Below are 14,978 nucleotides of genomic sequence, written 5' to 3'. Positions count from 1 at the left end.
CACTAGTATATCCTTTTTTTAATTTTTCTACACGCACATGTGGGCCTCCTCTTACAAAGTGACACCGCCACAACCACACCTATTGCGATTCGAACCCAGGTCCTCCCCTGGGGAGTTCAATGCGCAACAACTAGGCTATGTGCTAGTGGTCTGTCACACTAGTATATCCTAAAAAGAAGCACCTATTTATCAAGCAAGCTGTTTTGAACTGGACTTTCAATACCATGTCTTTACTACTATGTGTGCAAATTATAAGCTTCAACACATAAGGTCTTTGCCTATCTCTATTTTAATTGCACTTAGTAACTGTGATCCTCCATCCACACAAACAGGTATGAGAAACACTACACTTGATTTGCAAAAATAAAACAGTACAGAAATCATCCCCATTATTTTTTGACTTCTACATTCTACTCTTGCTTCATGAACACTCCACTGGGGATGGAAGGTAGTCAACTATAACAAGTTTATCCAGTGCTGGTACAATCTTGGTTTTAAACTCTTCATGTGCGGGGTGGACGAGGTAAGCATCACGACCTTGAGGTGACTCAAAAGTCAATACAAATACATGGGTGAATCCCTGATGTCGGTTCTCCACACTTATATCTGTCCCCCTACAGCAAGCTCAAAGAGAGAAACAAAAAGCATAAACCAAAAAAACATCAAATAAGAAAAATATAATTTCTCGCTTTGCGTAAAGGAAATAGTTCCAACAATATAACAAAAAGGAAATAATGCAGAGTCACCAGTGCTTGTAGCAGTTTGCTCCTCATAGGTATCAGTAGAAATCCATAAAGGCAAGTGCAGTGTTGTATGACAGGGGTAGTCTCTTAGGGGCGGAGGATCACCTATGGGCAAGGGAGATGTCTGTAAAGATCTTGAGTTCAAATTAGTATACTGCCTACCATATGACTAGCTGTATGTTGCCGAGTTTACAAGGGCCATCTACAATGTCATCTTAAGTTCAACTTGAAGCCAAAATTTGAACAGTAAACATTCGTCCTTCCTCTATTGATAGTCTTCGGCCTTGCAAAACGCATCTTACTATCTTCCTCTTGTACCTTACGTCTAATCATTGGATGAACTAAGGGTAACAAATTCTGCACACATACCAACCTGCATGACCCAAACTCCGATTCGTGCAAAAAAGCATCAAATGAGACCCCATCACCATGTCTTGGAGCTCCATGGACATGATCATCTGCTGCAAGATAAGTCACTAGAGCAAGATGCTTTATTCCCTTTACTTGCGACCTCTGAAACCTCATCAATAGTGTAGAGGAACATTGTCTATTATGAAGCAATCACTGCCTGTCTATGACCACATCATGACACACCCTGCATATATCACAAAGCCATGCAGAGCATGCCACTGAGCCAGCTGGTTAATTCTCAAAGGCATCCATGGACTACCTTACCAAGCTAATTGCCTGGTCCCAATCATAACCTCAGGCCCTTGTCCAATTCTGTTATGACGCACAACATGGACCCAAGCCCTATGTAAGTGAGTTGTTGGCTCATAAGTGAACATCCCCACGAGGGGGGGACTAATTGGGGATCAGGACCCAAGCATGGCTTTGCCCATGGTTGCATGGCTTGAGCCATAAACCTGGACTAGCGGGCCCCCATGGTACGGGATGCCGGGGTTTGGGCAAAAGCGTGGCTCTAGCCTCTAGCTTGGGGGTGCTCCAGATGGTTGGGTGGAGACGAGCCAGCACCATGAATATGTTGGTTTGTGTTGTTTGTCTTTCTTGCAGGGGTTGCTTGGGAGATGAGGATGCATCTGACCACCACTGCGCATGGTTTGGGCACCCTGACTTGCCCATGCTAGGTAGGTGCCTGTCCTTGCCAGGAACAAGCTGAACCAACCTTGTTTTGGAGGCCCAATCTGCTGCTCATCCGGCCAGTCTTCATTTGGTCGGTACATGCTTCCTACTTCTCTCACATGGGCATGTGGTTACAGATGATGCTCAGGGGGGATTCTGTAAATATTTGTGGCAACAGATGATGCTTTAAACACACTAAATATTTATGGTAGCAGATGATGCTTGTGGAGAGAGAGAGAGAGAGAGTGTGTGCGTACCATTCAAAGGCTTTGATGTGGGGGATGAGGGCAGCAAGGCCGTGAAAACCCTTGATGAGGCTCTCCTGCTGCTCAGCTGAGATATCATCCTTGAACTTCACCATAACCACATGCTTTACAGTCTCCGCCATAGCTAAAATCTAAGCGGACTCGCTCCCTCTCTCCCTCTCTCTCTAGGGTACCTGTGTCCCTCACAGCAAGTAGGTTTGCCCGTCCCCAGTACTTCCTGCTTACATGCCAGCATCTTTGCCTCCCGGGATGTGAAAAGAGTATAATAATATTTTGAAATATTTTCTACTCTCTCAATGCAATGGCTCCTACACTCAATGCAATCGACTCCATCCTAATAATATTTTCTACACTCAAGCCTCAATGCAAAATAAGCATCCAAAATCATTTTTTGGGTATTAATTAATTAATGAGTGTGTATTCTCAAAGGTTTTAAGACATTTTTTAAAAATGAATCAAATCTGCCTTTTTTAATGACTTGGACACTTGGATTGCATGCATCGTTTCTCGGTGCATGCTCCTACGCGCAATGGAGGGTAAGCTCGAGGAGGAGGAGGCTCTCTCTCTCTCTCTCTCTCTCTCTCTCTCTCTCTCTCTTTGTGTCTCGTTCTCCTATAGCCGTCACCTAGGAGAGATTTGACTCCATCCTAATATTTTCTACACTCAATACAATTGACTCCATCCTTATCCTCTACGCCATGGCTCCATCCTTATTAGAGCCATTGATTAAAAAATATTCTTTTAACAAATTTTTAAATCAATGGCTCCTTTCTCTATATAAAATTGTAACTCTCAAGACACATTTCTATGGCAACACAAAAAAACAACTTCTTGCAATTTCGTGGGATGGAAGTTTTCCACCTATAAATTTTTTCTTCCTTGAGCAACTTGCAAAACCCATGGGTGTGTAACACAAGGTTGACTCTCTCTTCTAGGAACATGTTTTCCTTCACAACAATAGTAGGGTGCAAGAATGGGTGCTCACCTAGAAGTGAGCCTAACGATGCCTGAGAGAGAGAGAGAGAGAGAGAGAGAGAGAGAGAGCACGATAAGGTTTTATAGTTTTTCAAAGTAGGGAAGTCTTTGTAGGGAATACTTGTTACATTATTGGCCCTCTATGGTCTATTGGGGACGCCCACCGACCATTGTGCCATGCTTGCAATTAGTATCGTGAGTGATGTCATATTAAATACTACATTATTGTAAGTGTGATTGGCATATGCTTTGTAGGTCTATGCTATGTATGTTGTGATTGGGTGATGCCATGTGTACGCATACTAGTGTTGTTGATATTGGTGTTTGATTGCCTCACCTAACATGTTGACTTGTTGAGAGTACGAGGATGCTGAATGAGGCGTTGTGCTTGTGTGAGGGTCACCGAACGAGGTGTCGCACAGGCATGAGTGTGCAAGGGTCACCGAATGAGGTGTCGCGCGGATTTTGTCATGTGCATGGGCGTTTACATCGCCTCGACATTTATGAGTTATACTTCATCATTGTTGGTTGGCCATGTGCCATTTATTTGTACTCGTATATTTACGCACCCCGATGTGCACGGGTGTAAGGCGTGTGAACTAGAGGTTCACTATTGTTTTTGGTACACACTAGATGTGTGTGAACATCCTCTAGTAGAAGGATTGATTTTTTTTGTAAAAAGAGCCCTATTTTTGGCAAAAAGCTTCACGATTGCCTCAAGGGCTATTTTTTGAGGAATACATGATTAAATACTCATGTCATGCAAGGAGCCAGCACGCTTGAGGAGGAGATTTAACCCAATCCTTGTTGATTGATGGTGATGTTTTATTTTGCGCATAGTTTTCAAGTCTATGGTTTATCTTCCATGTTTATTTCCATGTCTATGTGTAATATGTCTGAATCTATTATTTGTTTGGAGTTGAATATTTATTCGTGATTACTCTGTGCGATTTTGGTACTTTGATTCTCTTTTGTGTGGCAAGTTCCTGACAGTGGTATCAGAGCCAACCACACTCAAAGAGAAGGTATCCACAGTCAAAGAGAAGGTATCTCGTGGAGAAATTGGGCAGAAGGAATCCATGAAGGTCAAAGGCTTTGTATATGGTGGAAAGAAGAAAAACCAAAGGTCTCAACCTTGTATGGTTTAGGCAAGACATTGATTACATGCAAAACCACCTGCATATACTGGTTTAGGCAAGACATTGATTACATGCAAAACCACCTGCATACTGGTTTAGGCAAGACATTGATTACATGCAAAACCACCTGCATACTGGTTTAGGCAAGACATTGATTACATGCAAAACCACCTGCATATTGGTTTAGGCAAGACATTGATTACATGCAAAACCACCTGCAGGGAGCCCAAAAAACCGCGCCTCTTTGAGAAAAAGCGATTTTCTTCAACAGAGCATCTCACACTGATCTAACTGTACGGATCTGATCAGCACCACCAAACAAAACCCTAGCTCATGTTCTCAAATATTCAGCAACAAACAGATAAATGTATAATCAAGGGTCGACTTTTTTCTCTCCATCCTCACAGCTGCGCATGCTACGCTATTTTCGTGGAGAAAAGATTAGCTACAATCTAATCACAGTTAAGGTTTAATTATCTCAAGTCTCTTCACACCATTCAATCTCAAGGCTTTTAAATATTTCCAATTTCAACTCTTTCAAAGCTTTCCAAGCCAAACCAAGGGAACACATGCACACGGAGGCTTCGGGTTAATTTCTGAAGGCCTGTAGAAAATTACAGATTCACTGAAAATTAATTTTTTCTTCCCAAGGCTCTCCGTAACGCCTTGAGGGGAAAAAAAAATTAATTGTCAAAGCTTTCAAAATTTATTTGTCAATTTTGGACGAATCAAAGGCTTTAACAAAATCTCTGCCGGCCGAGCAAGTGTGTGTGGTTTTTGATATCTCTCGATGGTATTGTCCGGGAGAATACGAGTATCATCGGTGCGCTTGAATCTCAAATTGACTTGACTCTTTGCAAATTTCGGGTTCAATGATAAGTATTATCATCATTTATCATCTTTGTTGAATTATTTCTATCATAAATCATAATTTCAGGTTCAACGATAAGTATTATCATCATTTATCATCTTTGTTGAATTATTTCTATCATAAATTAATCAATTTCTCTATCTCTCGACTTTATTATCCATGTTACAATGAATCCGGTGTTTCAAATGCAACAAGGAAGGCCATGTGGCATTTGAGTGCCCGGAGAAGTAGAAGAATATGCCAAAAGCTAGTATCAACATGATCGACGAGGAGGACAATGACTATCTGCCCGAGCAAGAGGGTAACTCCAAAGACGAAGATCTCTCAGATCCATGAGGTAAGCCTAAATCTTTACGGGTTAAGTCTAAATCTTCACGACCTAAGTCCACACCACATATGTTGTTGAAAATGAAAGAAAAGATTAAGAATGAATCTATTACAGTCTTGCATGATGACGGGAGCACACACGATTTCATCTTTGAAAAGATGGTAAAGGCACTTAATCTTGAAATCACTCCATCTCTTTATAAGGTTAAGTTTGCTTTTCAAAATAAAAAATATAATTGCACCAAAGAAGTAAGGGATTTAACAATATCACTTACACCTTATGAGGAAAAGCTAACTTTTTTGGTTGCACCACTGCAAGGTGTAGATGTAATTCTTGGCATGCCCTGGCGACACCAGTATAATCCATATATTGATTATGACACACATTCATTGTATTTCATGTTCAATGAAAGAAGAAGAATATGCCAAAAGCTAGTATCAACATGATCGACGAGGAGGACAATGACTATCTGCCCGAGCAAGAGGGTAACTCCAAAGACGAAGATCTCTTAGATCCATGAGGTAAGCCTAAATCTTTACGGGTTAAGTCTAAATCTTCACGACCTAAGTCCACACCACATATGTTGTTGAAAATGAAAGGAAAGATTAAGAATGAATCTATTACAGTCTTGCATGATGATGGGAGCACACACGATTTCATCTTTGAAAAGATGGTAAAGGCACTTAATCTTGAAATCACTCCATCTCGTTATAAGGTTAAGTTTGCTTTTCAAAATAAAAAATATAATTGCACCAAAGAAGTAAGGGATTTAACAATATCACTTACACCTTATGAGGAAAAACTAACTTTTTTGGTTGCACCACTGCAAGGTGTAGATGTAATTCTTGGCATGCCATGGCGACACCAGTATAATCCATATATTGATTATGACACACATTCATTGTATTTCATGTTCAATGATCAACATTTGTGAATTAGGGGAATGATGGAAGACATGAGTGCACCTTTCCTTAGCCATACCTAGGCTAAGAGAGCACTGAGGAAGAGGGAGAAGACATTTCTCATCTTTGTGAATGAGATTACTGCTCATGAACCACCTCCCAAGGACACTTCACATGATTCCTTCCTTTCTTAGTTTTCTGATTGTTTTCTTGAGGATGATACCCCCTGGCTTGCCTAGCTCTAGACCTGAAGACCATAAGATTAACATTATCCCTAGTAGTATACCTCCCTGCTGCTCTGCTGCTGGCTGCAAGGCACCTTATAGAGTAAATCAGATTGAGCAGAAAGAAATTCAGAGACAGATAGAAGACCTTTTAGAGAGGAAACTAATCAGGCCTAGTAGTTCACCCTACTACGGATCTCCAGTTCTTCTAGTAAAAAAGACGAATGGAACCTACCGTCTATGCATTGACTATAGATCCCTGAATAAAATCACAATAAAAAATAGATATCCTATTCCTCGAGTGGACGATCTTCTAGATAGATTGCGAGGAGCAAAGGTATTCAGTAAAATAGACCTGAAATCTGGATACCACCAACAAGTGAGGATGGTAGAGGAAGATATATACAAGACTACTTTTAGGACACAGGTCATTATGAGTTCTTAGTGATGCCCTTTGGACTCACTAATGCTCCGGCTACTTTTAGCTGCATGATGAACCACATCTTCAAATATCAAAACTTTGTGGTAGTTTTCTTCGATGACATTCTTGTATTCAGTGATAGTATTGCTAAGCATGAGAAACATCTGGAGATAGTGTTTAATCTCTTAAAAGAGAATGAGTTGTATCTCAATCATGAAAAGAGCTCTTTCTTTCAGACAGAGATTGAATACCTTGGTCACATTGTTTCTACTGATGGTATTCGTGTGGACCCCAAAAAGATAAAGACTATAGTGACTTGGCCGAGACCCAAAGATATTCATGAACTCCGATCATTTCTTGGTTTGTGCAGTTACTATAGACGTTTTGTAAAGAATTTTGCTTACATTTCTCATTATCTCACTTTTCTTTTAAAGAAAACAAACAAGTATGTGTGGACTGATAAACAGGAAAAACCTTTTATTGCTTTAAAAGAAGCACTCACTAAAGTACCAGTTCTGCAATTACCAGACTTTGCTAGACCTTTCTTTATTGTTGTGTGACTAATGCTAGTGGTACATGCATAGGGGCAGTATTAATGCAAGATGGTCACCCCATAGCATTTGAGAGTAGGAAGCTTAGACCCCCCGAGAGTGCAAGTACAACACTTATGACAAAGAATTAAGTGCTGTAGTCCATGCCCTAAAGATTTGGAAACACTATTTGATGGGATCAGAATTCATCTCATTAAAACAGACCAGCAGAGTATCAAACACCTACTCACCTAGCCTTTAATATCTGATAAACACATCAAATGGGCTGCTTTTATTCAGAGTTTCCAGCCTACTATTCTCTATCAGCCTGGAAAAGAGAATGTAGTTGCTGATGCCCTTAGTCGACGGCCTAGTGTTCATTCCATCACGGCTGTAGATAGCTCGAATTTCGATGCTATGAAAGACTCTTATGGCCAAGACTCAGACTTTTCAGACACTTGGACCCGAATAATGGGTGGACTCCCTACTCAGATTACTCTTATCATGATGGATATCTCTTCTTTCAGAGGAGATTATGCATCACGAGACCTTTTCGACAGTCTGTTTTGGAGGAGTTGTACCAACCCCCATATGCAGGGCATAGAGGAGTATCATCTACTTTATAGACCATTTCCTGAGACTTTTATCGGCCATCTATGAAGAAAGATGTAGCCAAGTTTGTAGCCGAATGCATTACTTGCCACCAGAAGATTAAAAGCTATTAGGGGAAGACTCAAGGATTACTTATGCCACTCCCAATTCCCAATGAACCGTGGGAACAGATTTCAATGGACTTTATAACTGGTTTTCCGCTTATTAACTGCTAATCAGAATGACATGATTTGGACAGTAGTTGATAGATTTAGCAAACACGCTCATTTCATTGCATGTAAAAAGAAACTGACTACTCATCAAGCTACTCATTTATTTTTAAAGCATATATTTGTGCATCATGGTTTGCCTAAAGTCATTGTGTCAGATAGAGATTCTAAATTTTGTAGCAATTTTTGGAAGACATTGTTTGATAATTTAGGCACAAAATTAAATTTTTCGCTACTTTTTACCCTGAATCCAATGGCCAGACTAAAGTGACCAATAGCACTATTCTAGACCTTCTTAGAACCTATGTTTCATCACAGCCTAGTTAATGGGATAAATATTTACATATTCTCCAATTCGCCTACAATAACACTCACTCTACCACTACAAAGGCACCATTTGAGATAGTGTATGGAAAGACCCTTCCCACTCCAATGACTTGTCTTTCTTGCACTATAGAAGCTGCTGATGAATTCACTAGAGACTTTAGCTCTATTCATGACCAAGTTAAAGAGGCTATTAGGAAGGCTCAAGAAAAGTATGTAAAACAGGCCAATAAGAAAAGGAAAACCATGATTTTTAAAAAAGAAGACCATGTACTTTTGAGGATAGAAAAGAGGAGACTTAAAAGTATAGAAAAGAATCATGTTGTCAAACTAGCACCTCGATTCTATGGTCCTTTCAAGATAGTCGACAAAATCAATGACCTGGCTTATAGACTAGATCTTCCATCCCATTGGAGGATTTATAACTCTTTTCATATTAGTCTATTGAGACCCTTTAAAGGACCAATCCCTACTCATCCTGTTTATGAAGAATCTCCAGAGCTGGTTGATGATGGAAGAGTAATTAATACCTGATGAAATTATTGACCATGAGAAGACTACTACTAGAACTGGCAATATTTATAACAGATATATTTTGACCTTCAAGAACCATCCGAGAGAATATGCTCATTGGATGCCCGAGCGATTTTTCCGCAAATACACTCCTATCAAATACGCAACTGAGGTCAGTTGCTAACCCAAGCAAGAGGGATGTTACATTATTGGCCCTCTATGGTCTATTGGGGACGCCCATCCGACCGTTATGCCATGCTTGCAATTAGTATCGTGAGTGATGTCATATTAAATACTACATTGTAAGTGTGATTGGCATATGCTTTGCGGGTTTATGCTATGTATGATGTGATTGGGTGATGCCATGTGTACGCATATGCTTTGCGGGTTTATGCTATGTATGCTGTGATTGGGTGATGCCATGTGTACGCATGCTAGTGTTGTTGATATTGGTGTTTGATTGCCTCACCTAACATGTTGACTTGTTGAGTATAGGTGATGAGTACGAGGATGCCGAATGAGGTGTTGTGCGCTTGTGTGAGGGTCATCGAATGAGGTGGCGCGGATTTTGTCATGTGCATGGGTGTTTACATTGCCTCGACATTTATGAGTTATACTTCATCATTGTTGGTTGGCCATGTGCCATTTATTTGTACTCGTATATTTACGCACCCCCATGTGCACAGGTGTAAGGCGTGTGAACTAGAGGTTCACTATTGTTTTTGGTACACACTAGATGTGTGTGAACATCCTCTAGAAGGATTGATTATTTTTGTAAAAAGAGCCCTATTTTTGGCAAAAAGCTTCACGAGTGGCTCAAGGGCTATTTTTTGAGGAATACATGATTAAATACTCATGTCGTGCAAGGAGCCAGCACGCTTGAGGGGGAGATTCAACCCAATCCTTGTTGATTGATGGTGATGTTTTATTTTGTGCACAGTTTTCAAGTCTATGGTTTATCTTCCATGTTTATTTCCATGTCTATGTGTAATATGTCTGAATCTGTTATTTGTTTGGAGTTGAATATTTATTCATGATTATTTCGTGCAATTTTGGTACTTTGATTCTCTTTTGTGTGGCAAGTTCCTGATAGACATCACTCACGATACTAATTGCAAGCATGGCACAATGGTCGGATGGGCATCCCCAATAGACCATAAAGGGCCAATAATGTAACAATACTCGTCAGAAATTTATTAGATAAACCAATAAAATCATTGTAGCGCTCATAATGCTCTTCAAGTAAAATAAAGAACACCTACAAAGGCCAACCTTTTGCTAAGAGAGAGAGAAAAACGTGAAGAGAGGGGGATAAAAAGAGAAGAAATCTCTCCTAATATATTTCTAACAACCATTAGGCTAAAAATAAAAATAGTTCCTTAGTCTTACCTCATATACTACAAAGGCAAGCCAACAATAAGAATCATTACTTAGTCTTTCCTTAAACCATTACTTAGTCGTACCTCATACCTCATTCATCATTCATAAGAGAAAATAGAAAGAAAACAATTGCCTAACTTAAAACTTGCACCCACATGGCATCTCATAATTGGCAGAAAAGAGAAAGAGAACAATCGCCTAACATGGATTTAAGGGAAAAAAACATTAAGAGGATTGTCTCATTGTTTTTTTTTTTTGCAAAGAGTGGCCCCCTTCTACAGAGTTTCATACCATAATTTAGAGAACTTAAGTAGCTTGGAGCAGCTAATTGCCGACACAAGAGAGCAACAACATTGAGTAGCACCTCAAGCTGTTTTCATCCTCAGCCGAATTTGATGCTTAATTACGACTTTTTCCAAATAACACAAGCATGGACAAAGATCGACAGAGAAATAGGAGGTAACATAATGGTCATATGATATGTTAGTATCCAAGATTTTTTCAAGGTTTCCCCACTGTCAAAGATAAAATTCTTGCCCCTATTGATTAAGTGTTAGAATTATCTACTAGAGTCACAATTGGTCCCATTGTTGTCACCAACTACCTTGACCTCTAAGGCCCCAAGTTAAGTTTTTAGAGAAAAAGATAATAAAAACTAGCACAATGAAAAGTTGTCATCTAATATGTTGGTATCCAAGGGTTGCCATTGTCAAAGATAAAAATGTTACCCCTATTGATTAAGTGTTAGAACTCTCTACTATAGTTCACAATGGGTCCCATTGTTGCTAACTACCTTGACCTACAAGGCACCAAGTTTTTAGAGAAAAAGATAATTTTTAGAGAAAAAGATAATAAAAATTAAACCTTGTTAACCCAAGGTTTCTCTCAGAGTTATTCAAATTTAAATATCTTCAAGAGTGTTCTTGTGTAGAATAAGAGGGCAAATGTTATTCCTAATTGGAGGTGTTCACACTATTTTTGGAAATCGCATGTTTTTGGAGAATTATCTACCTATTCTTGGTAGCCAACTTACCATTTTGGATAGATATTGGCTATATTTGGGGTGTTGATCTATTCTTGTATTATGGCTCACCCAAACCCCCCTTGAAACACATCCCCAACAAGAAGATTACTTGGTGAACCGCAACTATCGTGAGGATCTTTCCAATGGCCGAGCTCGTAACCCTTAAGGTCTCCAGGTTATACAACTCCTTGAGAAGCAATTCCACTATGCCTCCCACGAGCATTGTCATACCGTCGCATTGCACTACGTGTACTCGTCCCTCCTCTCACCTCATGTCACTCACACACACTCACTAGCATGGATTAGAGAGAGAGATTAGCAAGAGTAAGACTCTATTGCACAATGGGAGAGTCTTTTGTATTATGAGAGATATTCACTTATATACATGGCCATAAGTGTTCACACTCCCTTAAATTATGGTCGACTGGGCACTTTAGGCTCATAAGAGGCCTAATGCTATTACAATGATTACTTTCATAATATATCCATGAAGTATAGCACTTGGGACTTCATCCTAACTTGCTACCACATGCTCTTGAAGCAGAAATCACCATAAGTATTCCATAGGATCATTACAGGCGCCTGTCCAAGTTATAGATTTGGACACCATTGCTTCATATCTCGAATGTATAACCTTTTGGTGTATTTACCTTGACTCCTTGATATAAGATAATGGCAGTAGCTCTTGTTAACCCTAGGAATGGGTTAACATTCCCCCCTTCCTAATGCCGATCATGTTCTCGTGAAGATCACGTTGAAGACCTTTGTGTGGGGAGAATTGACAAGTTTGGTTGATGAATTTTCATGTTAAGTAACGTTCAATGGTCCTTGTTCCTCTAGAAGGAATAAGAAAGGCTAGTTAGTAAATGAAAAGGTTAGAAGGACCTGTTCCTGCATGCTTCTTCCCATGTGCGTTTTTATGCTTTTATGTATATTTAAGTACTCTATGAAGCAGATAATCATGAAGTACATGAACTGAGTCAAATAGACTCTTATTGAGTTGTTGCTTGTTAAAGGAGCCAGTGGTTGGTGAGGCATGAAAGAATTACATCAACTTGCGAGGCTAGTATAGTCATCTTCACTAAGGATTAGAGATTAATGTATTGTGAAGATTTAAGTTTTCATTTGGAGAGGTTTTCAATTTAAAGGAAATTTCCAAGTGATGGGTTGTACCATTGACCATGCTTTCGCCCACCATGCCCCCCATCCACAGATGTACCTGGAAAGTTGGCAATGGTGAGGCTTTGGTGGTCAAATGTCCTCCAGTATGTTGAAATATACAAGTGAATAGGGTGTGTGCGGGAACAAGTCCTTGGTTAGAGGCTGTAAAAGAGAATGTGTAAATGTGAAAGAACCTGTGAAAAGGTGAGAAGAATCTACTGGGAGAGAATAAAGGGTAGCATGAGAAGATTTAGGAAGTGTGGAGATATTCTGGGAGATATTCTGGGAAAAGTGAAAAGGTGGAGAGAATCAGGGAAAAGAGGTGGAGTGAATCAAGGAGAAATCAGTGGGATTTGATGCTTGGATGTAAACTCTATAAATTGAGGCATTGCCCTAATGAGAATTTGCTGGTTTTTGAGTATCCATGCCTACATTAATCTATTTGCTAATTACTCACTAATTACGTCTTAATTATTTACTAATTACCCACTAATTACGTCTTAATTATTTGATAATCACTTTGTTAATGATGTTGATTCTAGTGTTTGATCCACCATAGCACATCACAATGCTCAAATTTCAACATGGTATCAGAGCCATGCTAATTTGTGAGCCCATTATCTTGCTAATTATTTTGCTAATTAAGATTAGTAGAAAATTATAATTTTCTCTCTTTTTTCAACTCACCTCTGTACCCCCAGCTGGTGGAGGAGCTCTAGCTCCTTGCATACTCACAATTAGGTCAAACCCTTCTAGCACATGGTAGCCACCTCAATACTCTTTAAGCTCATCAACTCCACGCAGCAAACCGCCGAAGCGTTGAGGAGAAATCGCGAATTTGGCCAGTGCAGACTTTTCTGATGAAATTATAGATCTTGTGCTCATCAGATCAAATTGCTTCAATTCCTCTTAGCCCAAGGTGTTTTCAAACATGCTCTACAAGCTGGTGAAGACAGAATTCAGTTTCATCAAGTCTACAGTGAGATCCAAGCTCTTCATCAAATCTGCACAGGTGACTTTGGTAAAACAGAGATTAAGCTTTCAATATTTGGTCAAATCTTGTGTTTCTTGGCTTAATCCTCTACTAGACTCATTGCTATTGATGCCTTTGAAAGCATTTGAGCTCATTTGAAGTCTAAGGCACCAGATCTGGACTCCTCGCATACTCTATTTTCTGCACACAAAATAGTGGATTAATTTACTAATCAGTGATTAATCAGTACTAATCACTATATTTTGGTGCAATTGAGGGTTCAAATTAACCATTAGGTATCTGATATAGATCCCTATAACTTCAGATTGCAATTCGGAGTTGGTTTGATACTCCAACCATTCCGTACAAATTGGTTACCCTTGTTGATTTAATGTAATTTCTGGTGATTTTATGCTGATAAATTTGTTGTAATCATCTATTAAACACCAGATTGAGTTGTAAAAGGGTAGACACTACCCTTGAATCTTGAAATTGGATCAAGAGGTAAGACCCCCTTCACATCACCATGAGTACAGCACAAGAAATAGCCAAATTTAATGGGGAGCAGTTTTACACATGGCAGACAAAAACCATGTATTTACTCATGAGGTAAATCTGTGGGGATTAGTTGAGGGAAGAGATGAATGCCCAGAGAGAGGAGAAAATGAGTGGAAGAGTAGGAATGAAAAAGCATTGTGACTTACTACACTCAGTTTAAATGATGAAATTATTCATCACATCATAGGGATACAATGGGCAAAAGATGCATGGGATGAACTCAATAAATTATTTGGCACACAAGCAAAAAATTCAAAGATAAATCTGTTAATGCAATTCTACAAATTGGACATGAAGGAAAGTGAACCTTTAATCACACACTTGAACAAATATAAAAGGTAGAAGATGATGAGGCACTAGCAGTGCTTCTGAAGAGTGTGGACAAAGGTGAATATGAAAATATTGTAGCAACACTAAAGAATGTACCTGAATTGAAGCTACACGAGATAGAAGGAGCTCTACTAGAGAAAGAGAGCAGAGGCAAAGAGAAGAAATGGCTCGACTCAAACAGCAGGAGAAGAAAAAGCATTCTTCACCCGAGGAGGATTCTCTCAAGGACGAGGACGAGGAAGAGGCAGAGTAGAAGGACCTTCACTAGCCACAAATGTGGAAAGCCAGGACACATGGCGAGAGACTGCTACAGCAAACCCAGTGGAGAAGGAACGACATCGGCAAACTTCATGGAGGCTCCAAAGGAAGTGGAGTCGGATCATCTTTTCTGAGAGAGAGAGAGAGAGAGAGA

At 39.7% G+C, this 14,978-nt stretch overlaps 1 protein-coding gene across 1 annotated transcript; it reads right to left on the bottom strand.

Moving 5' to 3' along the window:
- Positions 1–335: 335 nt before the first annotated feature.
- LOC147627286 (stress-response A/B barrel domain-containing protein HS1-like) lies at positions 336–2,374 on the bottom strand. Its single transcript, XM_086815916.1, has 2 exons — positions 2,084–2,374; positions 336–614 (listed from the first exon to the last, which is right to left on the bottom strand). The coding sequence occupies exons 1-2, from the start codon at positions 2,212–2,214 to the stop codon at positions 422–424; spliced, it is 324 nt and encodes a 107-aa protein (XP_086672042.1). The 5' UTR covers positions 2,215–2,374; the 3' UTR covers positions 336–421.
- Positions 2,375–14,978: the final 12,604 nt, after the last annotated feature.

This window comes from Cibotium barometz, chromosome 21 (assembly GCF_041138505.1).
Source record: "Cibotium barometz isolate CiBa-2024 chromosome 21, ASM4113850v1, whole genome shotgun sequence".
Classification (NCBI taxonomy): Eukaryota; Viridiplantae; Streptophyta; class Polypodiopsida; order Cyatheales; family Cibotiaceae; genus Cibotium; species Cibotium barometz.
Note: the sequence above shows the minus strand (reverse complement) of the source record. Positions and strands in the feature narration are given on the sequence as shown.

What these genes read in the sequence shown, in the direction of transcription:
- LOC147627286 (XM_086815916.1), bottom strand. Translation starts at nt 2,214, where the DNA reads ATGGCGGAGACTGTAAAGCATGTGGTTATGGTGAAGTTCAAGGATGAT. An exon ending in CACATCAAAGCCTTTGAATG is followed by an intron (nt 615 to 2,083) that starts GTACGCACACAC and finishes AGCTTGCTGTAG; the next exon opens with GGGGACAGATATAAGTGTGG.